Source organism: Miscanthus floridulus, chromosome 17 (genome assembly GCF_019320115.1).
Source record: "Miscanthus floridulus cultivar M001 chromosome 17, ASM1932011v1, whole genome shotgun sequence".
In the NCBI taxonomy this organism is placed as follows: Eukaryota; Viridiplantae; Streptophyta; class Magnoliopsida; order Poales; family Poaceae; genus Miscanthus; species Miscanthus floridulus.
In genome coordinates, this window is record NC_089596.1 from 79,511,622 (window position 1) to 79,537,551 (window position 25,930).

A 25,930-nucleotide genomic window follows, 5' to 3' on the forward strand; every position below is an offset into this window, starting at 1 on the left:
CTTGCTGCTAGTGCTGAGTGCTACACTGCTACTGCTATGTCGACTGAAGTAGGATAGAATTGTAGAAAGTGCTGTGGCCTGAACAATGCAGTTGAAATATATTTGTACTTCAGATTTCGAGTACAACCAAATCGAAAATCTAGACATTGAGACAATCGATCTAGGTATTTCAAAGTTCATAGCCCACACACCGAACATAGGAATTTCACAGGAAACAACCGTTTCAAAAATTTCACAGGAAACAATGCAGTTCACACCAAACAACAAGCCCTTGAAGCGACTAATATCTTCACATCGACTGTCCATTCCAACGATGTCCACTAAAGCGCATAGCCGCCTATCATGACACGTCCGGATCCAGCCCTGTTGATTCCTTCTATGTACCAGCAATAATCTCCAGCGATGGAACATATTCATACCATTGATCACCTCTAGCACTGCATTTTCAGAAATAAGATCACCGCCCTGTCTTTGCACGCTTCATCCCCGTGGAATTGAAGGGGGACACATTGGGACTAAGATGGGGGCTTGGGCTTTCCTCCCTTAGAGTGCCATTAAGTATAGCCAATTCTCTTAGCTGTTGTTTCTTGTAATAGTCCATGGACTCATCCTGATGAGGACAGCAGTCAGGGAAACATGTAATTCCAGGTTAGAAGCAAAACAAATGTTCATAGCGAGTAGGAACAGACAAGAAGTAAAATAACAGACCACTGGTTTCAGAAGATCCTCCAATATGACCACTGCTTGGTTTACTCGGGCATCAACGATATCTGCCGGGAACTCAGCTTCCACAAGAACATGCAATGGATCATTTAAGTGCTCATAGCCAGGCTTGTCTCTGAGTTTGTCTTCCTATTTTAGAAAAGAAAAGGTTTTGTTTTTTAGAACCTCTCCGTTATAATTTTATGGTAAGGACTTTAAAATATTGTTAAACACAACAATAATGCTCACAGAAAAATGATTTATAGTAGTAACTACAATAACTATTTGTATACAAACAAACAACTGCCCCATAATTATTATTTTGGTAAGAGATCTAAGCACAGGGCTGTAAGTCAGACACAAAAGTTACACCTGACAAACTGAAATCAGGATAAAATTCAGTTAGGAGGCTTCATCACTGTAAATATGAATTGATTTCTGTGATGATCGCAACTAAACAGAGCATTCCAAAGATGTCCTAGGAATATCAATATTTTGAAACTTTCAAATTAACAATTTAAAACGATAGTGCAATTATGGCCAGTATCCACTATACAGTGTATAACACAAGAATATACATGGAATGTATCTAATAAACAAAACATTATACTACTAGTGCATAAAACTCAGGAATCATAATAGAAATATGCTAGAAGGTTTGGTTCTTCCACTCTGTTTCCTGGCTAACATACTGCAAAGTTCAAAATTATACATCTTGACAAGTCATGGATTGCAGCGTACGACACTTCGATAGCAAAAACAGTGGAGATCGAAACTTTATACATCAAATAGTGCCTATTATCTGTTTAACAGTTTTCTGTCGTTTTACTTTAAAACATAATTGATGCCTCATTGTGAATACTACAATTCAATCAAAACCATCCTTAGTTTACTAGTAAAGGAATACAGACGATTTAGATTATACAAGTCAGATTCTGGTGGGCATTTTGAAGAGCAAATGTTAAGTACTATGGTGAAATACAAGTGCTCCTAAAAGGTTCCAAGCCTTTCAATAAGTATAGGCAACTACAACATCGCAGTTCTAATCTGTGTTTATTTACCTTAACAGAGTCTTTCACTGAACCCCGTCCACGAATATAAACTCTACATTGGGTTGTAGCTTCAACTCTTTTCAAGGAGTTCCCTCGTGGCCCCAACAAACGACCAACAAAGTTGTACTAATAATAGCAAGATATTATGAATAATTTGGATTTGTAGTAGCACATAATAATGTAAGATATGAAGGTTGCAAATATCTAAAAGTAAGTTGCACATACGTTGGGATACTTGTCAACAGGAACATCCATCCTAACAACCTTTTTCACAGTAGGGCTCCTAACAGCTCCAGGAGTCCCATTCCAGTTCGTGGATGGCGATTGGAGTACACCACGATACTGAGAAAAAATGGCACTTCAATTTAATAAGCATGTAAAATGAGGCAGTTCAGGCATGTAAAATGAATAGGCAAAACAAGTATGAATTCGGACAACCTCTGTTTGCATTCCTGACCATCCCTCTAGATCCATTGGTTGACCATTCAATGGGTGACCAGCTAACCTTAATGGGCTTGGGCTGCCATGATCGATTCTCTCAGGTTCAACAAAATTTGGGTTAAGTGGCAAAGAAGATGCTCGCAAAATTTCTGCATTGATGAAAACAAACCGTTAACCATTATGGGATGAAATCAAATATATCTTATTTGAAACACTACCATATAATAGAAGATGCTAGTAATGTCTATTTCAAGATCAGAGAGAAAGGGAGACCACCCAGGCAAGATTTTCAGATATGTCTAAAGCAGGAACTGAAACTACTGCAAGAAGCTAGAATACAGAAATCACCACACTCAGCAGTCAACAGCATAATGGCTTACATAATAAAGATTCTAAAGTAACAACGGTCCGTTTCACAAAATAGGTAACGATTGAAGTGTTCTAACTAAACTATATAATTGAAGAATTTTACAATTATCAATTTCTTTTGTATAAGCTCCTGTAATTTAAAACGCTGGTGAAATATTCATACATTTGCATAAATGGTATCCATTAGGGATTTGTAATTAATTTACGGTTGGCCAAAAACCATAATGTGTAGGACAAGTAAATGTTGTACATCCTTGGTGTGAATTAAATCAGTAGCAAAGTTAGCACAAACGAGTCCACAACACAAACTAACAAAAGGATGGACAGGATTTTACAAGAAGATTAGCAGATTATGTCGACAGCAAGGATAGCTAAAAATAGCAACTAGCTAAATCATACTCTTATAGCAGCTTGTATGCAAAACTATTAAGAAGTGCATATAAGAGTAACAATAGCACATACACAGAAACCAAAAGGCAAAGGACGCCAACCTTGGTTCAGAAGTCTGTTACAAAAAGGAAGAACTTGCATGAATGGGGCTAATTTCTGCCTCTCGGCAAGTAATTCAGCAAGATATCTGCCAAAGTGCCAAACAAAACAATTTCATTAGCCCGATCAATCTTGTAGCTATGATGGTACTAAAATAACAACGATGATCACCCCATGCATTTAAAATAGAAAATCAGAAAACAGGAGTGCCGAATGATCAGTACAACAAGCCGCAGAACAGTAAGAATTATCGATCGAGCTTAAAAAAACACTCTAATAATGAGTTGGATGTCCTTCGTCGGCCAATGGAAGACACAATGCCGATTTATTCCTACAAGCCGTCTAACAACCAGCAACACATGCACACATGGGGTATGCCCCTGTATTCCATGGAATACCCATGATTTTTATGACAAACACAAATATATGTATACATGTATAATGATACAGCATGTTAGTTTGTTGAATGTTGCAAATATGTAGCCCATAAGCTCAGTAGAACAACTAGTAGCAGCAGCCCACGAACTCAGAATGACAGAAACCCCATCGACTGTATTCCCGTCCCTGTCTCCTACTCCCGTCCGTCGCTCGCATCGACTGGAAGGGCGGCAGCTGCACTGGCAGGCGGCGGCACAGCGGCACGGCAGGTCGGCTCTCCCCCTCAGCCCTTCAGCCCTCGCCCGGTCGCCCCCTCGCCCCTTTGGCCTTCGACAATCGGGCCTCGACAAAACCAACGCGGCAGCGCCTTGCGCCCGACACTCCTATGGCAGCGGCGGCGGTCAGTGGTGTTTGCAGGCTCCCCCTCGGCTCCGGCATCTGGACCTCCCCATGGGCACCTCTCTCATCTCGGGCTTGAAGCAATAGCAAGGCGAACACAAAAGATCCCAGATCCATTCTCTTGATTCTTCAGAGTAAGAATTGAAGGTTACATTTTCTATATTTTTTTTGTTGCATTGTGTTCTTTTTTTTAAAGGAATGTTGCATTGTGTTCTTGTAACGTAGATAAAGAACTTAGAGTTTGATTATTACCATGGGCGACACTAAGTACGGTTCACTAGGCCTGGTGCCTTATTATCGAGGTAAAAAAATATTTTATCTAGCATATATTTTAAGAAAATTATATATGCTATTTGAGTTGTGCAGCAGGATTAATTTTGTACTGGTTTTGTTGCATATATACATTGAAATTTTTTTATGCGTGAAATACCCAGCACTGAAATCCTGGCTCCGCCACTTCATGCACAAATCCGTCATTAACACGCGACCCCAAAAATCTTCGACTTGGCAGATAACTATGGCAGCAGGACAGCATTGATCGACGCCGAAATCACACCAAGGCGGTCGTGATCAAGCTCGCGCATATCTCGCACGGCAGTAACAAAAACTCGCATTTGAATGCTTTAGCAAAGGGGGTCAGCGAGAACAACAAAAACCAAAACCCAGCAGGCGGCAGATATGTCAGATGGGATGCAAAAAACCAAGAACAGGAGGCACTGCACATACCTCTCCCTGTCTGAGGAAGAATACATCATGGAATTGTGGCGATGAGGGGAGGAATGAACACCGGATGGAGAGTACTGGAAGAAAGGGGGCGGTGGGATCCTCTCATCCATGTCCCCCAACAACAAGGACACCAAGAATTCAAAAGAAAACAGCAAGATTGAATCTTCAGGCCAAGAACTAGGGGGCAAGATTGAACTGAACACAGGGTGCCAAGAGCCGCCCAAGAAAGAATCAAGAAACCAAGAAGAGAATACAGCTTGTAGCTATCAGAGCAAATGAATGGGGGTGGATGCCTGCGGCCTGCCTATACGGAATCCAAGGAATCTAAAAGGACAGAAAGGTGCCAATAACCAAGGAGCAAGTATAGGGATGGGTGGGATTTTATATATATGTGTGCATAAAAAAAAGGGAAGGTAATTGCTGGTGTTTTTTTGTCAATCAATGATCAGAGGCAGAGAGCCCAGGCTGTTCAGGGGTTGGCAGAGCAGAGCTCCGCTGTGGCCGCCTGCTGTTGTTCTTGCTCCTTCGCTCTTCCTCCTCTGCAGTAGAAGCAACAGCAGGCCGCCCTGTGCGACAGGGAGGAAGCGAGGGGGTGGGGTGGGTGGGAGGAAGCGAGACAGTCGGAACTCCACGAGAAGAGAGGAGGGGGGCAGGAACAGACAAACCCAGGAGAAGCGACAGCCAGCCTTGGATGCCCGCTCGCTCGCTGACGTGTGAATGTCTCGCACCGGTTGGTCCAGCTCAGACGATGTTCCTTTTTTTTACAAGTATATACCCATCCAGCTCACACGATTGAGCTCCGCCTCCGCTTGCTTCTAGAGATCGTTACTCCTTTTTTTCACCTTTTAGTTTTTTAATTATTATAATTTTCTAGACCATCACTCCTTTTTCAACCTTTTTAGTTTGTTATTGTAATCTCCTTATTTTTATAAATTTGGCAGAGGAAAAATAGTTGTAGTTATGAGCTTAGATCATCTCGAAGAGTCTGTTTTAGATCTTTTCTAGTTTACCAGAATAGAAATTTTGACGACTCTCCAATAATCTCTTCAATTGAATATCTAAATATAGGCATTCCTCTATTTCGAATTTCCCGCTAGCCAAAAATAGAGAGGGAGAATGGCTCTCTAGACTACGTACGAGATATAGAAAAATTGTTGGAGAATACATAGATATATGAAAACGATTTTTACTCGGTTGAACTTAGAGAGTAGATTTTAAAAAGGTTTTTAGAGATGCTCTTATCAACAACTGACACAAAGTGGCTGGAGATAATAAAAAAAAACTCCATCTTCAAAGCTCCTTTGCCCGTGCATAAAAGGCCTTTAGCACTGTAGAAATGCTACAGCATTTTACCTTATATATCAAGAAACAAATTGCATTTCATTAGTTGTTTTAAGGTTATTAAGAAAAACTGGTCGTAATCACACATGTTCTATAGTTTTGATAGCTAGTTTCAAGGAACTATGTTTTTTTAATATTGTTTCTTCAATTTTATGTCATGAGTGCAGAACTGCGCATTTGTTTTTTTGTGCCTGCTCCTCTTTTTCTTACTAGCCACTTGGAAATTCCGTAAACATTTGTACGCCACAAGTTGTCTCAATGATGTGTGGGCCCAAACCACATTATCTGTGGCACATTGGTCGGAATGGAATGAAGAATTCCCCTTCAAAGAACTCCACCTTTTGTTGACTATAGTTCTAGAAATAAAAATGCAGACTTTTTCTTGTTGGAAAGAAGCGTATAAAACCACACTCACTTAAACACTCAATACATTTCAACTAAAAAGATAAGTTTTTTTTCTGAAAATGTTGCCTCTAAGAATTATGGAGTAATATCTATAGCATGGTGGTGCACTAATTGTGCTTATGTTAATTTAGGCTAAGTGGCTCCTGTCTCTAAGAAATCTTATGCACTGTAATATGAAAATATTTTTTCTCTCTCTTTCTAAAATGAATTGAAAATCCATAAGTCATAGAACTATGGGTTCACTATGATCCACATGAAACAACTACAACACCACAACTCTAGAACAATAATAATCTAACAACAGTTGCAGTGTGCGTGAAAATCGAACCGTCATCGCCAAAGTGAACCATACACTCATGCACACTAGATAATCTTGTTGGAGCCCAAATCAGACTTTCAAGTATGATTAGTGTTTGGATCCTAGATTATTATCTTCAAATAGTGATAATATTCAAATAGTTGGGTTTGGGTAGATAGTTGGATTCTATAATCTCATTTTAGAAACCAAATGTTTGGTTCTTATTCTCATTTTTCTTGGGAGATCCAAACAAGGTTGAAAGGAGCATACAAAACCATCTTTTCGGAAAAAAAAACACGATCATGAGTGGGATTTTAAAAACTCTAAAAAAGTCTTCAGCAATATGATGGTTTTCAAATCACAATGGTTTGTTCAACTAAATACATCATAACTTTTCAAACCAACATAATTTGCAAAATCACAATATTTCTCTAAAATTATAAAATTACATCGCGTCCATCCTAGAATAAGCATCCGAAAGGGAGTTGGATATCATGAGGCAAACCCTGGGTGAGATCTTAAAACTAAAAAAGATAGTTTTAGCAATATGTGGTTTTCAAATTACAAGGTTTTTTCACCCAAACATATCACAACATTTTGCAAAATCACATTGTTTCTCTGAAAGTGCAATCAAGCCATAATTGTGGATTTTTGTGGTAATGATCACGCAATTAGAGATTTATCAAGATGACAAGCAGGGAATTTATATTCGAGGATGCACATGAAACGGAGGAGCCCCCAATTACAAATGTAGATGGCTTCAAACTCAAAGGAGATTTAAATTCTTTTATATTATGAATTTAAGTATAGGAAAAGCCGTACTATAATGAAGGACGCAATGCTTAAACTAATATGTGCTACCAAGTGCTCAAACTACCACATACATTCTCAGATTCACAGCCAAGACAGTCTACACTTCACTATTACCCTTGATGTCTTGCATGGTGCAGCAACTGCCACACTTGAAGAGAGACACTACCGCAGTGTGGCGCTGCCGTACTTGAGTCACGGCACAAGGAAGTTAGCGCCCATGCTGACTTCTCCGGATGACTCGAGATGTATTAAAAGGTCTCGCCCGACCTCTTGGGTGTGGGCTCCGTCTCGCATGATCTTTAGGCCGTGGGCTCCGTCTCGCCCGACCCCAAGGACGCGGGCTCTATCTCGCCAGACCTCGAGGTCACAGGCTCCGTCTTGGCTGGCCCCGAGGCCACGGGCTCCGTCTCGCCCGACCCCTTGGGTGCGGTGACCGTTGGGGGATGTGGGGTATATATACCTTTCCCCTTCCTCCCCAATGGCTATCTGTCTCTTCTTCCTCACTTCAGCACGCCCAAAGCAGAGCAGGAGCTCTCTCTCTCTCCCTCCATTGTTGACCTCAAGCCCTCAACCAAATTCATTGATTTCCCCATCAATCCTTGAGGAAAAAGAGTCCTAAACTCAATTAGAGAGCGTCTCCATTGATTCTCCAACTCTAAAGAGCACTTGGTTCATGTTTTGGCCAGCGGTTGTCTTTGTTACTCTTGGAGTTTGGCCCCTAGCTGGCTAGAGCATCACCCGTGGAGTTTGCCAACTTATGTGGCAACCCCGGGAGGTTTGTAACCATCTCTTGAAGCTAGTAAACTCACCCTTCATCTCAAGAGTTAAGTCTCTTGACTTGAGAACGAGGAAGGGTTGGAAAGACCTAAGCCTTAATGGCTAACCTTAACAACATGGAGGTAGGCAAGCCTTGGTGGCGAGCCGAACCATAGGATAAATCATTGTATCACTTGTGCTTGTTTTACATTACTTGCATAATATATTGTGGTAGAGGTGATTACTAGGGTTTCTAGTCGATCTACTTGTGTGTGGTGTTCCTACCACTTCTAGCTCTTAATCTATGATTGTCATACCTATAGTAAGTAAGGAAATTTCTCTGATCTAAATTTTGGTTCATGGATTTTGAACTATGATTCAAAGTTGTCTGTAAGTGCGGCAGTGTCGCTGTTTTGGCTCGACAATACTGTAGTCCGGCAGTGCAGCCCTCCAGAGCGATAGTGTCGCTGGGTGAATTTGATAAAAGTTTGAGTATTTGTTTTGACATGCCTATTCATCCCCTCCCTCTAGGCCAACCAGAGATCCTACAAGTGGTATCGGAGCAGGTTACCTCATATACGCTTCACCACATGAGGTATGGAGTCCGGAGGAGGGACTAGTGGTGCGAAGCAGGTGGATGTCGACATGGACAGCAATGAGCTGAGCGCATCGACAGCAAGCAACACCATGCTACCACATCTTGAGGCTACCGATGCCAAAGGAGCTCTCAATGAGAATGAGCGGAGAAGAAGGAAGGAAGGAAGAAAGCTAAAAAGAGAAACAGGAGAGAAGAAGGAGGAGGAGCGGTTAGAAGATAAGAAGCAAATAAAAGAAGAAAGAAAGCTCAAAAGAGAAGCAAGAAGAAAAAGAAGAGAAGCAGGAAGAAGGAAGAAGAAGAGAAGGCAACAAATGCATCATCAAGTGACACATCAAGTAGTTCCGAAGATGGAGATGATGATGAGTCCTACCAAGTGTCGAAGGGGGACAAGAAGGAGAAGAAAGGAAAGGACAAAGCCGACAACAACAAATATGCCACCGTATCCTTTAACTATTCTTCTATGCCTATGACTAACCATGATTGGAGGTCTTTCATCAATGTGTACGCGGGCAAGTTACCTCATTTCAATGGGACTAACTTTACCTAGTGGAAGCACTTGATGAGAGCCTATCTTATAGGTCTTCACCTCAACATTTGGAAGATTGTTTGCAATGGATTTGAGCCACCGGTTGATCCCAAGAACCCAACACTAGAAGAGACGAGAATCATTCACCTCAATGGTCAAGTCACAAGTGTGTTGCTTAGTGCCTTGGATGGTGATGAGTATAATAGAGTGATTGGAGTTGATGTTGCCAAGCAAATATGGGACACTTTGCACCTAGCACATGAAGGGGTTGACAAAGTGAGAAAGGCAACAATTGACTTGTTGATGTCAAAGCTCAACCAGTTTGTAATCTTGGATGGAGAGGGGCCACAAGAGATGTTTGATAGATTAATAACAATGGTAGGCAAGATTAGAGGCTATGGTTGTGATGAGCTAGATGATCACAAAGTTGTTAAGATTATATTGGAGGCTTATTCACCTAAAAATGAGATCGTAGTAACTCTAATTAGAGACAAGAAGTTTGAGTACTTCACACCAAATGATGTACTTGAAAGGATCTTGACCTTTGACATGCAAAGAGAAGAAGCAAATGAGAGGAAAAAACTTGAAGAATTGCAAGCAAAGCTAGAGGACATCAAGATCAAAGATGTAGCTCTTAAGGCCAACAAATCAAGTAAGCAAGGCTCTACAAGCAAGTCCAAGATCAACCAACAAGCTTCAACTAGCAAGCCCAAAGCAAGCAAACAAGTTCAAAAAAAAGTAGAGACCACATCATCTTCAAGTGAAAGTGAAAATAATGATGATCAATATGAGAAAGTTGATGATGTTGCTCTCTTTATGAAGAGGTATCACAAGGGGTTAAAGAAGCAAGGCTACAAGGTAGTGAAGAGAAGCTTTCCAAACAAGAAAAAGAGAACATGCTACAATTGTGGAAGCACCGATCACTTCATTGCCAAGTGTCCATATGAGATCAAGGACAATAAATACAAGAAGGACAAGAAAGAGGAGAAGGCCGACCGTAGAAAGAGCAAGAAGTACATATTTCATATCTTTTATAAGCTCTAATTGGGTTATCATCAATCACCAAAAAGGGGGAGATTAAAAGTGCAATCAAACTCTAATTGTGGGTTTTGATGATAATGACCATACAATTAGAGAACTAATGAGATTTATTGAGATGACAAGTAGAGAATTTATATTCGAGGATGCTACACGAAACGGAGGAGTCCCCAATTACAAATGTAGATGGCTTTAAACTCAAAGAAGGTTTAAATTCTTTTATATTCTGAATTTGAGTATAGAAAAAGCCGTACTATAAAGGGGGACACAATGCTTAAGCTAATATGTGCTACCAAGTGCTCAAACTACCACATGCATCCTCAAATTCATAGCTAAGACAGTCTATACTTTACTATTACCCTTGCTGTCTTGCATGGTGCGGCACTGTCGTACTTGAAGATAGGCACTGCCGCACTTGAGTCGCGTCACAAGAAAGTTAGCGCCCACGCTGACTTCTCCGGATGGCTCGGGATGTATTAAAAGGTCTCACGGCGACCCCTTGGATGTGGGCTCCGTCTCGCCCGACCTCTAGGCCATGGGCTCCGCCTCATCCGACTCCAAGGACACGGGCTCCGTCTCACCCGACCTCGAGGCCACGGGCTCTGTCAAGCCCGACCCCGAGGCCACGAGCTCCGTCTTGCCTGACCCCTTGGGTGCAGTGATCGTTGGAAGATGGGGGGTATATATACCTTTATCCTTCCTCCCCAACGGCTATCTGCCTCTTCTTCCTCACTTCAGCACGTCCAAAAGAGAGCAGGAGCTCTCTCTCTCTCCATTGTTGACCTCAAGCCCTAACTAAATCCATTGATTTTCCATCAATCCTTGAGAGAAAAGAGTTCTAAACTTGATTAGAGAGCAACTCTATTGATTCCCCAACTCTAAAGAGCACTTGGTTCACGTTTTGGCCGGTGGTTGTGTTTGTTACTCTTGGAGCTTGGCTCCTAGCCGATTAGAGTGTCGCCCGTGGAGCTTGCCAACTTGTGTGGCAACCCCGGGAGGTTTGTAGCCATATCTTGAAGCTAGTAAACTCACATTTCATCTCAAGATTTAAGTCTCTTGACTTGAGAACGAGGAAGGGTTGGAAAGACCTAAGTCTTAGTGGCTAACCTCAACAACGTGGAGATAGGCAAGTCTTGGTGGCGAACCAAACCACTGGATAATTCATTGTGTCTCTTGTGCTTGTTTTACATTACTTGCATGCCATATTGTGGTTGAGGTGATTACTAGGGTTTCTAGTCGATCTACTTATGTGTGGTGTTCCTACCACTTCTAGCTCTTGATTTGTGATTGTCATACCTACAATAAGCTAGGAAATTTCTCCGATCTAAGTTTTCGTTCATGGATTTTGAACTGTGATTCGAAGTTGTCTGCAGGTGCGGTAATGCCTCTGTTCTGGCCCAGCAGTACCGCAGTTTGGCAGTGCCGCCCTCCAGAGCGGCAGTACCGCTTGGTGAATTTGATAAAAGTTTAAGTGTTTATTTTGACAGGTCTATTCACCCCCCTCTAAGCCAACAAGAGATGCTACATTCTCTAACTTTTTTTTGAACTAACCAGCAGGAGCGATGCAATATCATGAGGATTGCTAGACCATAAACAAAGCTAAGGTAAAGAAAAATCCTATTAGGTAGTGTTTAGTTCCCAAAATTTTTCAAGATTCCCCGTCACATTGAATCTTTGGACGCATGCATGAAGCATTAAATATAAATAAAAAATAAAACTAATTACACAGTTTAGACAAAATTCACGAGACGAATCTTTTAAGCCTAATTAGACTATGATTGGACACTAATTGCTAAATAACAACAAAAGTGCTACGGGACCATTTCCCAAAATTTTTCGCCAACTAAACAAGGCCTTAATAACAGGCATTACATTGAAAGATACAAATCATGAGGCAAACCCAGGTGAGTGGCGACCAATAAGAAACAAATAATGGACCGCATCTCCTAAAACAACACCCTTTTGAGTGATTTTTTTTTAAAGGAAATAGTTCGTTTGAGCTTTTGCGACCGTACACAGCTAAGTTTTATAAACTTGTCTAGCTAAATAGCTGATCATATAGACAGGATCAAATGAACTTAAGCAAAAGGATAAAATTATAGAAAGGGGTTGTCTGGATCACAGTCTCACAGACAACATCTGACAGGCAAGTGATCCTGCTTCAGGCGTATGAAATCCAACGTTGAAGAACCTTGCCTAAGCCAGGCACCTCGGCGACACCACCATCCAAACAACCCCAAAGTCTCTTATTGCTTCTCCATCCATTTTTGGCTAAATGTACACAACAATGATCTCCAGCGCTCTGTGCATCGTTCAGATGGTAGCATACCTCGAATTGAATTTCTAGCTAGATGAGTTCCGAGCGTAGCTTATTTGGCACGCTCGCAGTGGTACAAGCGGTCGGTCCTGGGTTCGATTTTCGGAAACAACCTAGGGGTCTCACCTTAGGGATTTATATCCCATCTTTGTATTAGCCTCTCTCTCTCTCTCGTGGAGCCATAAAAGGATTGCAACGTATCCGTCGCCTACGGAGCCATAATGGTCCTGATGATCTATAAAAGGACACGTCTTCTGATCTGTGTATAGTTGTAGGTCTAATTGTGTATGTATGGTGTAAGTATGATGTGTGTGGGTAGCGTGGACAGGCATTCGTGTATGAACATGATTCTACTGTATCCAGATGACAGGCTTCAAAAAAAATTTCTAACTAGATCACCACAAATCTCACTTTCATATATGTTTACTTCAAAAAGAAATGCACGCACAGAACATTGGCATATGTGAACCACCTCATTAGTGTACTGTGTAAGATAATAAAATGGGGAACTAACAGTTCAACCTTCACATCTAAATATTCTCAAAATTATTATTAATGCGGTCGCCATTGATTTCGATAGGATGATGATTGATGTCACAGAAAGGGACGTTCCATTACGGCAGCAGATCGTATACACAGTATATACCCTCTTTATTTCCGTATTAAAAATGAAGAAAAATAAATGGAGATAGAGCGTATGAACCCGTAGTTTAGTACGGCGAGTGAGCCATCAACATTGTCCCACGTTGCGGGAGAAGAATCAAATGCCGTGTGCATTTGTGGACCAGTTGGTCGGACCAAATTTTAAAACATCATGCAGCCTTCAGCTCTAGTGCTGACCACTTCTACTGACTTATCTACTAAGGCTCACCTAGTCAGCATTTTTTTTTAATTCATTTGCTATTTGAAAAACCAAAGAAGACACATTTGATTACCATTTAATTGTCGATCATGCACACAATTTACATCAATCAAATCAACTTGTAATTTCAGATCTCAGTAGGTCATCTTTTAATCAACTTCATCATTATGCAACCTGTGAAGACCCCGCCATCCTGCTGAACGCTTTCACGGTCGGTCGAGAATGGGCCAAGGAAGTCGCGGCATCTGGCATATGCTTACAGATAGACACAATTTTCCAGATGTGTACACGTCAGCACGGTCCACGTGGATCATGCCGGCTCTTGAGTCTTGACAGGTGGGCCCGCCGACCAACAAGTCACGCTCGAAGACCCACCAGTCCACCACCCACCTGCCTGTTCGAACCGAGCCCGAAACGTGCACGGTGCACCTACGAGCGCCGTACTACGTGCGAGCGGCCACGGTCCGGCACGCGCCGAGCTTCGACAGGCCGCCGCCCATTTTGAACGTGCACCATCTTGACGCGACGACGCGCCGCACATTTTCAATTAAATTTATTTATTTGCAAAAGTTGGAGATATCGCCAGGTGAATGGTTGAATTTCGTTTCCTTGACAGTGCACCGAAAAGAATAATGGCTTTTTATATGAGCTTGAATGAAAATAAAATTTACATAGAGATATATAGCTCGAAGAATCTATAACTTTGCAATTTATAACTTTTCACTTTAAACACTATCTTGGTACCAAAATAATCGATATGATGTTCAGATCTACAAATATAGATATGAAACTTGTATCGGTTATTTCAACACTAATAGGACTTGAAATGAAAAAGTTATAGATCTCATCAAGAACTACAACTTTATTTAAATTTTATTTTTATATCAGATGATATAAAATGGTAATGATTATTTTAGAGATATGCTATGTATAGAACTGAATAAATAGTTCCCGATTTATCCACTCGTTAGTACATATCTCTAAAAATTATATTTTTCTGATGGCCCCGGATAAAGATAAAGTTTATATAGAATTAATTTCTTGAGGAAATGTACAACTTTGTAGTTCACAGATACAAATATTTGTGATGAAAACCTGAAATAATTAATACAAGTTTCAGTCCTGTATTTGTAGATCTGGGCATTGTGGTTATTTTAGCATCAAGATAGTTTTAAATAGAAAACTTGTAGACTGTAAGTTGTAGATCTCGTCAATTATATATATATTTTTTTATTAATGGGAGTTGTGATTTTTTAAGATACGCTACCTGAAAAAAGAAATTATGTCATTCAATTGGCAGTAAGAAAATTTCTATCGGTTCCTTGGCGATATCTTAAGGTATGTTTGATTAGTAGAGATCCACTCCCTGTTTAGCTCTAATTTCATGATTCTTTGGTGGAGAGCAAATGCAAAGTGATTTTGGTGGGGATTGAACGTGTAGTGGTTGTTTTAGCTCTTAGTTTGCAGCGTAAATAGAGAAGTAATTCTTGCAAGATTCTCATCAAATTCTACTTGTATTTACCCATTTCACGATTTTAAAGTAGAGTATGGGGTTGCGAGCGCTTCAAAACGGTCCATTAGTTTCATCCTATCAGTCAGAAATAATATGCAATTTTTTTGTTAATAGTTATTTTCGCAAAAAAAAAAGAATTTATCTTATATCTTTTTGCGTAAAGAATTTATCTTCCATACGTTGTCTAACACATCTCTCTAACATATGGGCCCATCTTGTGTCTGAACACTAACCAATCCTCTGTCATATCCCCTCTCCGAATAGCTCTACCACCGGCACTCAATTCACAAGCTCTTGCCCGCCTACTCTCATGAGAGTGTGGTAGAGAAACATGCTGGCAGGCACAGGTAGAAGCGATGCAAATAGTGTAGGGATGAGGATGTGGTGGTGAGAGTCAATGCCTTCTTGGACGGGTAATGGGGGAAGGAGGGGTTGAAGGTGGTCGAGCAGTAGTTGGTATGGTGGTGGCCGACTTCTTTGCACAATGGAGTGTGTCTAAGGAGGCAAAGAATCAGCATGTTCGGTAGGCTGTAAACAATCGTGGATCATTTACTGCTGGCTGGTTTGGTGTGGGAGAAAAGTACTGTTCTAGCTTATAATCCACGATCGTATACTAACTTATAATCCACGATCGTATACGAGTAAGCGAACATGCTGAATGTCAACAAGGACCATGTGCTTATGGTCACAGGCATCTTCTTGGGCGGATTGCTTGGAGGGGTGGTGGAGGCGACCGGTGTAGTTGTTAGGGCAGGGATGACAGACTTTTGTGCGCAACGAACTGTGTAGGCAGGATGCAGAGCAACACAAGGCAGAGAGCACCTACGGGCAGCGTGACAACAGACACGGGCAACACCAACGTGTAGTGGAGAAAGCCCTAGATTTTAGGCTCACCGCTCGTGTTGAAGGTACCGCATAGTGAGGCTGCCATCATGGGCAGCAGTGGAAACAAATCTAATGTGCATATTCTTCAGCACGAATAACTTGATAGGTACTATAGGTTTCTAGAGCGATGGCTCGGCAAGAAAATAAGATCTACAAGGACTTCGGCCTAAACAAAGAATGGTCCAACGCTAACCGGCCAATGGGCCTAACTAATTAAATGTAAACTGAACTAGACTAACAATGCCAATCACTATCTGAAGATGATGGTGTAGGTTCTTATCAACATCGAATACTTGTGAATCAAGAAGTTTTAGGTATAATTGGTCGCATCAGGATTCAGGAATTAGAATATGGAACCGCAGAAAATAGGACATCTACTTACAAGAACAAGACGGGAAAACTAATTCCAGAATGTTCTCCAAACCTTGATACTTCCTCCTTAAACCTATTCTCAAGCATCCTGCACGCAGAGATGTTCATCATATATAGAGCTAAAGTACAATAGACCTTTCTTGTGGAGGCCTGTCAAGTTTAAATACAACAAATTCTTTACATTAACATGAAAATGCTTTGAAGGCAAGCCAGCAAAACCTGTGGACAATTAAAAAAAACATTTTAAAAAAATAGGCACAGGGGAAAAATGCTTCCATACTGTAAATATGGTACCAACAGAAATCACCTTGTCAGCCAAGATACTCTTGCTGTACATTGAAGATTATCAATCTCTAAGACCAAGCTCAACCTCAATGTCATCATCCTCTTCAAATAGCTTTAGCAGACGTGCATGTTGTTCCTCCCTTTTCTTCTTCTGCCAATACTTGAAAATGAAAAATGACAACAGAATGACAGCCCCCACTCCTAGGAGGACAAACAAAACTGTTTTGCCAGTATGGCCCTTTGGCTGAGCTTCAGCTTTCTTATCATCGTTGGATGTTTGAGGATCACCAGCTAGCACTGCAAAACATTGAAGGCAGTTAGTTGTCTGAAATTGAAAGTCTGTAGAATAGACACCTATATTTTGTTAGTCTGCACTTGCACAGATTTTAACAGAAGGGAAATGAAGCAACATAACGACAACAAAGAAAGGGATGTCACATCACATCCAAAAATGGTATAGCATATCAGAAACATGAACATTTGTCAGTAGTCAAAAGGCAAATGTATCATTATCAGATCTTAAATGAAGAGCTATTGCTTCCTGACCAATGGACCTAGCATTGCAGTTTCCAACTGCACCAACCATGCCTCACTACCCAGTCATGTGCAGAACTTACAGAGTACTGGCAGCAAAACCAATTTTAGATGGTACCCAGAGGCCATACATAAAACACTAGCTGGCTAGGTAGAAATCCTAGTATCACCAGGCCATCCATGGACAGCTTGAATAAATTATCAGAAAGTTGACAGAAGTATAGAACCAAACCCATTTATCATGTGCTTAAAAGGAATACTGTGAATACTTTGTTACTTCAAATAACAGATTGATTGCTTATAAAGCGTCATGCAAAACAGCAAGAACTTTCTCACTCACACCACATTCACTCAATTGTAAATTGTTTATTGGGCTTTTGTAGTATACATAACCACAGCCCTGGCCAGTTAACCCTAGTTAATTTTATCTTAACCTTTTGAAGTTTAATTAATCTAACCAAAGAAGATTTTGGTATTTCATTTGGCTGAAGGAACAAAAATCAGGGGGCAGTAGATAGGATTGTAAAACTCCCTGAGACCCCCCATCAAGTTCTTTTTTCCATAAGGAGCAAACCCGAATCTCATCACTTCTTTGTTCTTTTTTCCAGATTCAAGGTTCTAGTAAGTAATATCATCAGAGGTTTGTGTTGTTAAGATGCCCATCCAAAAACAAAAAAAAATTAAGATACGCCACTTGCATTTTCACCTCATTTTTTCTAGGACAAAATGATTTTTTTTGTGCTAAGGGGGATCTCTATATTTAACTTTCATAACTTTATCTCAGAGAAGGACCAACCATGTAGCTTTAGCTTTACCACTCTAGATTAGAATACCTTTAAGCTGAGTAGTTGACATGTGTGAAATCTATCATGGATGAAATATGACAATGGCATTGCCTAAAGGAAGTCAGAACAAGGTAACACATAGCCAATGATGTAGCTCCTAATCCTAAGACAAAAGAATGACCAGTTCCTTACTGCACGCTATAGTACAAATGATGACTGGGTGATCTTTCAATCAATCCTATAAAGCATGGACTTAGCCTTTTAACAGATATAATACATTTTCTACTCCTACTAGGCTAACATGCCACAAAACTGTCTGAACTACAGGCAATATCTTTGCTCAGTAATGTACAGACGCGCTGCAATTTTGTTCAGGGTCAGAAACATGCAGCAGCAAAGACAAACTTGAATCTACGGAGGGAGGTTTTAGGGTAAAGTATTATTCCTTCTACATTTTGAATCCCAAGAGAATTTCAAATTTCCAATGAAGAGATGTCATTCTTGCAGCACAAACAGTACAATGATTCGAACAAACTATTGTAAAGATATTAGCGGGTACAGGTGCTCGTCATACATACATAATAACTTCACAAACTCCCACCGGAGACGGCAAATCCCTCCCTCGCTAACCACCCAATAATTGTCAACGAAAGTGCCGTCTCCAATTCAATTAGACTCGCAAAACACAGCAGGGAATCGGAATATATTGAAGGCGAATAATCGTGGTTGCGATTCCCCAATCCCCACCACCCCTCCTTGAACTAGATCTCGCTATAACCCTCTCCCGCAACGGCCCCGAATCCCACGGCCAACAAGCAGATCGAGAGCGCGAACCTGCGGTGAGCTGGGCGCAGATCCCGGAGGCAGCGAGGAGAAACAGGGCGACCGGGGCCGGTCTGGATCCGCCCCTCATCTCCGCCCGTCACGTCCGGCCGGGGCGCGCCGCTCCCTCCTTTCCCTCGGCTCGCTGCGGTCGGGTGGTGGTGGTGGCCTGGTGGTGGGTGGTGCGCTTGCCTGCTTGGGCGCGGTGGTGGTGCTGGCGCTGCTGGTGCGGTGGTGGCGCGGTTGCCGTGCCGGTTTGGCCTTGGGCGTTTGTAGTAGTAGACCGTGGCGACGGGTCGGACGCGGCCGGGTTTGGTTCGCATCGAAGGCTCCGCTTGGCTGCTGGTGGATGGTCCTTTTCGGCGGCGTTGTGTCGTTGCTGGGTGGGCCGCGGTGGAGATTCGGTGCGACCGATGACGCGTCTGAGGTTTCGTTGCGCGAAACAGCCTAATCCACTTGTGACTTGTCCCAGCTTGTCGTCAAAACAACAGTGCACGCAAAAGAACGCATTGTTACGCTAGCTATGAGCCTATGACCCATGATGAGTCTATAAAACGAGTCTGGTAAATGTCCATGCAAATCGTTGCGAAAAATACTTGCTAAGCGATTGACAGTAACAACCGCTTCCGCTACGTTTTGGCGTAATTCCACTAAAACAATGACGCAAAACCATAATCGCCTCCACTTGTACCCCTTGTTTCTCTGCTTACCATGTCTTCTCCTTACATCTTGTATTTGATAGCTTCTAGATACGAAATATGCCCCAAGCTAACATAACCTAGGCAGCTATGACCCAGCCCATGGAATAACCATTCGCTTTGCAGTTCCAGCAACTTCAACGTTGTGTTGCTATAAGCTTTGTCCCTACACCCGCAAGGAGTTACTATCGTAAAAGGGCTAATTATCGTGGGTTTCTCCTTAACTTGCTGAAAATATTCTAAACTCTAACCCTAACCATAAGTTGGCCAGAAAAAACCGAATGCTAGGCTCCTCTAAAAATGTTGCCAAGAAACATTGATGTTTCCCCCACCCCTAGCGCGCCTAGTCCTAAGGGGTTGTTAGTTTTAGCTTTTTGTAAGCTTTTGCTGGTCAAAAACAGAAACAAATAGCCTAACTGTTGAGTTGGTTTTTAAAAAACTGAAGAATTGGTTTACGAGGAAATGAACTTCAATAAAAACGAAATTCTAAGAAACTGTTCTAGCTTTGGTATGCTAAGAAACTAAAAAAAATGTTTAATAAAAAGTTAACAGCAAAAATCTAACAACAAAAAGCTAGCTTTTCTGAGCCAAAAGCTTTAAAACTATGGCTCAGACAAATAGAAAAACATACTAGAAGAAACGACCGGTTAGAAACAAAATAGTTTAGAACTTTAGTTGACCTCAATGCCCACAATAGCTTAGATAAGAGAGTGATACGTTGGAGTGAGCATCCGAGCACGACCTGCCCACGTTTGACAGACGAGGGTTGGTAGGAGGGTTGACCGGGTTGCCTTCGATCCTATATGCTATAGGTAACATTCATGGAACTTTCTAGATAAATGGTGAGCATGCATGATTCATAGTTACCATGATTGATGAATGTATGGAATACTCTAGATATAGATATTCTGCATGATGATAATTATCTAGGAAGCAGATAAGCATGAGGGTGATTATAGAAATCTAAGAAAAGTGCAGAAGGTTACCACCATAAAACCCCATAAACAACTATAAATTTGAGTGTTCATGCTATACCATCATACATACCAAGCCACCACAGTGAATTCCAAGTCACCACATGTGCATGAGTCTTATGTAGTAGCTAATAAAGTTGTTAAAAGATTTTTTGTGACATTATTTTTTTTGAAGTGTAAATTAGTCATTATTAGAGTTGGACATAATTATAAAAAATTTCAAATTACATTGGTTATCGTTACATAGTGTAGGTATATAAAAATAGATTACTAGGTTATTATTTTTATTCCATTTCCAGTCATTAAAGTTCAATTTCCTAGGAAACATCTTGTGAAGTGTGCACATTAACCTGTCGGTACACATGACAATGCTACAAGTTGAATAAATCACACAAGATCATGAAACAAAGACGAAGGTAGATGTGTACTGAGTCAAAATTTAAAAGGATAGAGAATTCTAATGTTATTAGAGTTACAAGTGTTAGGGATATACACAGTGTTAGCGTACGTGACTATGTTCATGTTGTGGAAAAATATAGCGTGTTTCATAATTTAGTTCAAAGGGAAAATTGGATCCACCATGCCACGCTGCCGCCATCTTCGCGATTGTTGAGATGACAAAGCGCCGGTGCGACGGCGGCGGAGGGTACCATGAGTGCGCTTGGGTACTCCCCTCACTCCTCGTCCCCGTCCATCCATACTCTCGACCTGATACTTTGAATGATATTTCAAGTTTGAACGATTTTGCAATTTCATTTTAGTCAAAGCAAGTGTAGCCTACTTATTTTTGTAATTCCAGACCATAATCAGTTATAAAACATGTTAAGTCTCTATAATTTTAGACCTCAAAGATGAAATTGCCAGGCAAAACAATGTTCTTATATACATGCTATTGTAACCAAAATTTATTATACATCTACATGCCACGAGAACTTAGGTCACGTTGGGATCGCTCACCTAATTTATCAAACAAAAAAAATCTCAACTGAATTAATTGCCTTCCAAGCTTTACATCATTGACTGGCCTCCAATCATCAGGTTATCAAGTAATGGAATCCACACATCAGAGGTTTAGTCAAAAGCAACAATGTTCAGGCGAAGTGTTGTATCATGGCATCACTTGAGTGATATTAGATCATGTGGGACATCAACATAGTGTAGTAGAACAGGCCTAGAGATGCTGACTTTGAGTAGCATGTCCATCTGCCGCTCTATCTCTCAAATTTGCTCTATTTTCAGGCCATACCAGTTGTCGATCCATGCGAAGCACAACCAATGGCATGCCAAGAATAGTGCCCACTCCCCATGCGTGCTCAAAGCATATGTTGCATTAAGTATGAACTTCTGATCCTCTGCCAAAAGAGGGGGAAAACACTAAACTTCTGAAAATTGTGACACTATGCTAGAACTGACGAACTTATGAAGTGTCCAAGTCCAGAAAATGGCAATCTAATAGCAAGGTATGTCAAGCATCCTCTGTGATTCAATATTTGATCCTTTCATCTAGGCTCCATATAGGAGCATCCATGATCACCAGCTTGTTTATGGTCATCACAAGACATCTTAAATTCATGATTAACTAAAAGTAACATCAGACATTTAATTTGCTTGATACATATGAAACTGATACTTATGTACAGCAAAATACAAGGCAACATCCGTTTGGCTTCTGTAGTGACCGCTATGGTTCTGCTTCAATTACTCTCTAAGAGCATCAGCAGTGTATGGAACCAGCCTCGGTTCTATAGCCTGATGTGACTTCAGCTGATAAATTGGCCACAATGTATAGAACCACACTTGATCCTATAAGTGGGACCCACGTAAATAAAATATCCATCCCTTTGTCTGCAGGAGCACCAACGGCAAGAGAGAGAAGACGATGGGTGATTGCGAAGGAGCGGGTTCGATGCAAAGGACCGGGGTCTCCATCGAATCAGCTTCACAGTGTATCGTACCTGGTTCCATCATCTCATTTATTGTATCGATCCAACTTCGAACCGCACACTGCGGATGCTCTAATGTTTCATTTATGGCTACCTGGTGTCCTATAGGTCAGCAGCAAGCTCAGCTGAACACACCGAATAAGTACATAAACAAATACTATGCCTTACTCCAGTATCGAGATGAAAATTCAAAAGTGTTACAACAATCTTTATTAGAGTCTATCTTTGTAGGGAGGTAAATGAAATTGGTCAGCCATGATGTATATGATATTATACCTCTCATCCTACATATTTGATGAAATAAATAAGAAGCTCAAAGCTTGTAAAGACATACCTTCCAGAAAGCACTAGTGTCCACTTCTCCGAACAGGTGTGCTCCTCAACCGCTTTCCCTGCTATGCACAGGCAAATCCAGATGTGTTACCAAAAGAATTCTAATCTTATATAAGTATCCTCAAGTTGGTAGGTTAATGCTATTCTCAATCTTGGATGTGCTTGCGGGAAACGGAAAAGGTAGTGCATAGTTGAAAGGTTCAAGAGCTTATGCTAATCTTGGGTCTAGAGAAAAATTCTTCTGAGCCCCCAGGTTTGATATGCTAATCTTATGTCAGACCTGGTCATTTTGCCGTTCGATTAGCCCTATGTTTGTGTTTGTTTTTATCAGTGAGCTGGCATACTCATCTGCAATTTACTTCCTTTTTTTGTGAACGTGCAATTTACTTCCTTTTGCAAACAGTTTACAACTAAACACATATGCTATTATTTACCCCCGTTCTTGCTTTCTTCTTCCTATAGAAGTGCATGGTTGAGACTCATCAAACCACCTCCTGGCCCAAACATGCACATAATTTAATGACACAACCACACATGTTTGTACATGCAATGCAATACAATATAAACGGGGGTGGGAGCTACAAGTTTCAGTTTCTTCTCCCTCTTGTTGCCTCCCTGTTGTAATCTCTACTTCCATGGAACTCTTTCCTTGTACCTTGATTTTAGCTTGACTCCGCGGACAAGAATAAGGGCCTGTTTGGATAGCACCTAGATTACTATAATCTAGATTATGCATATGATTATTATGATCAGGATTTATGAAATATAATAATCAAAGGAGTCTCTAGATTATGGTTGGTTAAAGCAAGAAATTCTTATCTTATCCTTAAGCTTAGCAAGTTGGAGGCAAGTTAGACTTTCAACATCCATGATCGCCTAAAATCTAGTCTTACCTAGATTATGAGATTATGATAATAAAATGTTTTTATTATAATAATCCATCATATAATCAATTCATTATTATAATTAGAGTATCCAAATAGGGCTAAATATCTCATTAAAATCTTGTAGCTCCCGTAGCAACGCATGAACGTTCACCTAGTAATATATGACATGTCCTTATACAATTATGGTGAACTACAAAAAAAACCTAGGTGGCAACATCTCACTACCGGAGAACGCAAACGGCTACCATATGCGAAGATACGCATCCCGTGATGTGAGGTTACCTAAACAATTAGGTCTAACCAAAAAACAACACAAAACAAAACAAATCGACGGATCAACCACCAAATACCACAATGCATAATGGATCAACATCTTTCTCCGAAGAATCTAAGCCGTAACATTCTCCGAAGAATCTAATGCACACAGCATAACAGCATAACTATCCCATGTTATTTGTTATTTGGGATCTTCTTGAATACATAATTTTTTTTCCACCTTCCTCTTCAACGTTGGCTCCTCTCCGTGCTATCTCTCTAATACTATTATTTGACACCCTCTCATATTATAGGACACCACTCAAACAATGACACAAAACCATAATCGCCTCCATGTACCTCTTGTTTCTCTCCTTACCCTGTATTCTCCTCACATCTTGTATTTGATAGCTTCTGGACATGAAATATGCCCCAAGCTAACATAACCTAGGCCGCTATGACCCTGCCCAAGGAATAACCATCTGCTTTGCATGCCAGCAACTTCCCCATTGCGTTGCTATAAGCTTTGTCCCTACACCCTCAAGGAGCTACTATCATAAAAGGGCTAGTTATCATGAGTTTCACCTTAACTTGTTGAAAACCTAAACTCTAACCCTAACAATAAGTTAGCTAGATAAAAACCTAAGCTCCACTAAAAATGTTCCCAATAATCATAGTTGTTTCCCCTACCCCATAGCCTAGTCCTAAGGGGTTGTTTGTTTTAGATTTTTGTTAGCTTTTGCCTGTTAAAAGCTCAAACAAATAGCCTAACTGTTGAATCAATTTTTAAAAATCTAAAAAATTGGTTTACGAGGAAATGAACTTATACAAAAACTAGATTCTAAGAAACTTTCTGGCTTTGGTATGCTAAGAAGCTAAAATTTTGTTTAAGAAAAAGATAATAGCAAACATCTAACAACAAAAAGCTAGCTTTTCTGAGCCAAAAGCTTCAAAACTATAGTTCAAACAAACCAAAAAACATACCGGGAGAATGGACACGGATATGGTGTGACCGCCGTGCAAAGTGTATTGCGTGACCCCAACCACGCTAGCATGACCATCTATGCCCTGACATTATTGCATGTGCTAGATCGAACCCACTCCCCTCCTCCGCTCTCTTTCCATTGGCGATCGATGCATACAAGCTGACCCAAGCAAAAAAAAGCAAAATATATTCTTTGAATTGCTATAACTTTTGAATGACGTATCTGTTTTCAGTTCCATCTACACCAGTGTGTTCTACGTGATGAGGTGAACAAAACTAGACTCCACTTGCATATGTTTCAAAGAATTTTATTTTTGTAGCAATTTATGTGAATACATGCTAGGAGATTTATCAAATGAGTTACTACCATGTAATACTAAAGTTGTTACATAGTATGCATAAGCTGGGTAACAAAAAATATCAAAGGTGTTGCTACCACGTAATACTATAGTTGTACAACTTGGGGTGGGGGGGGGGGCAAATTATTAAAATAAGCATTGCATAAGCTACCGACTTGGGGGCAAGTTATTATACAACATATTACAAAAGCTAGGAAACATGACTTGCTGCTAACTAGGGGCCTTTACTAAAAAACGAGGGTAGCGGCACAACAAGACAAGCTGCAATCCAAGGGCAAATTATTAGAACAAGCATTGAATAAAGCTGCCAACTTGGGAGGGGAAGTTATTTTGCAACCAATTGCAGGAGCTAGAAAACATGACTAACTACCAACTTGAGGGCATTTATTAAGATAAGATGCAACCTGAGGAACACATTATTAGAACCGCATTGCATAAAGCTACCAACTGGGGGAAGTTATTATACAACCTATTCCAGGAGTAGGGAAACAAGAGTAGTTCCATGAAAGAAGACAAGTTGCAACCTGAGGGGTAAATTATTGGAACAAGTATTGCATAAGTTGCCAACCAAGGTGGCAAGTTATTGTACAACCCATCACAGTGGTCGGAAAACATGACTAGCTACTAACTAGGGTAAAATAATAAAAACACCATTATAGGATATAACATCAAAAGCTTGAATTTTCATATGGTTTATGTAACTAGCACGTGACAACTTTCCTCTCAGCAAGCTGCATGACCATACAACAACTTCTAAGGATCCAAAGGCAAGTGACAACAACATCAAAAG

General features: G+C 40.8%; 1 protein-coding gene and 1 pseudogene across 2 annotated transcripts; both read right to left on the reverse strand.

Annotated features, from left to right (window-relative positions):
• Nucleotides 1-74: 74 nt before the first annotated feature.
• LOC136516928 (KH domain-containing protein At1g09660/At1g09670-like) lies at nucleotides 75-5,174 on the reverse strand. Of its 2 annotated transcripts, XM_066510432.1 has the most exons (7): nucleotides 4,557-5,173; nucleotides 3,056-3,141; nucleotides 2,193-2,344; nucleotides 1,980-2,096; nucleotides 1,764-1,880; nucleotides 709-852; nucleotides 75-610 (listed from the first exon to the last, which is right to left on the reverse strand). In XM_066510432.1, exons 1-7 carry the CDS (start codon nucleotides 4,664-4,666, stop codon nucleotides 458-460), a joined length of 879 nt encoding a protein of 292 aa, XP_066366529.1. In that variant the 5' UTR covers nucleotides 4,667-5,173; the 3' UTR covers nucleotides 75-457. The 2 variants fall into 2 exon arrangements, with proteins under 2 accessions (XP_066366529.1, XP_066366530.1); XM_066510433.1 differs by lacking the exon at nucleotides 1,764-1,880 and having other exon boundaries at nucleotides 4,557-5,174.
• Nucleotides 5,175-16,320: 11,146 nt separating this feature from the next.
• On the reverse strand, nucleotides 16,321-19,029 carry LOC136517661 (uncharacterized; annotated as a pseudogene).
• Nucleotides 19,030-25,930: the final 6,901 nt, after the last annotated feature.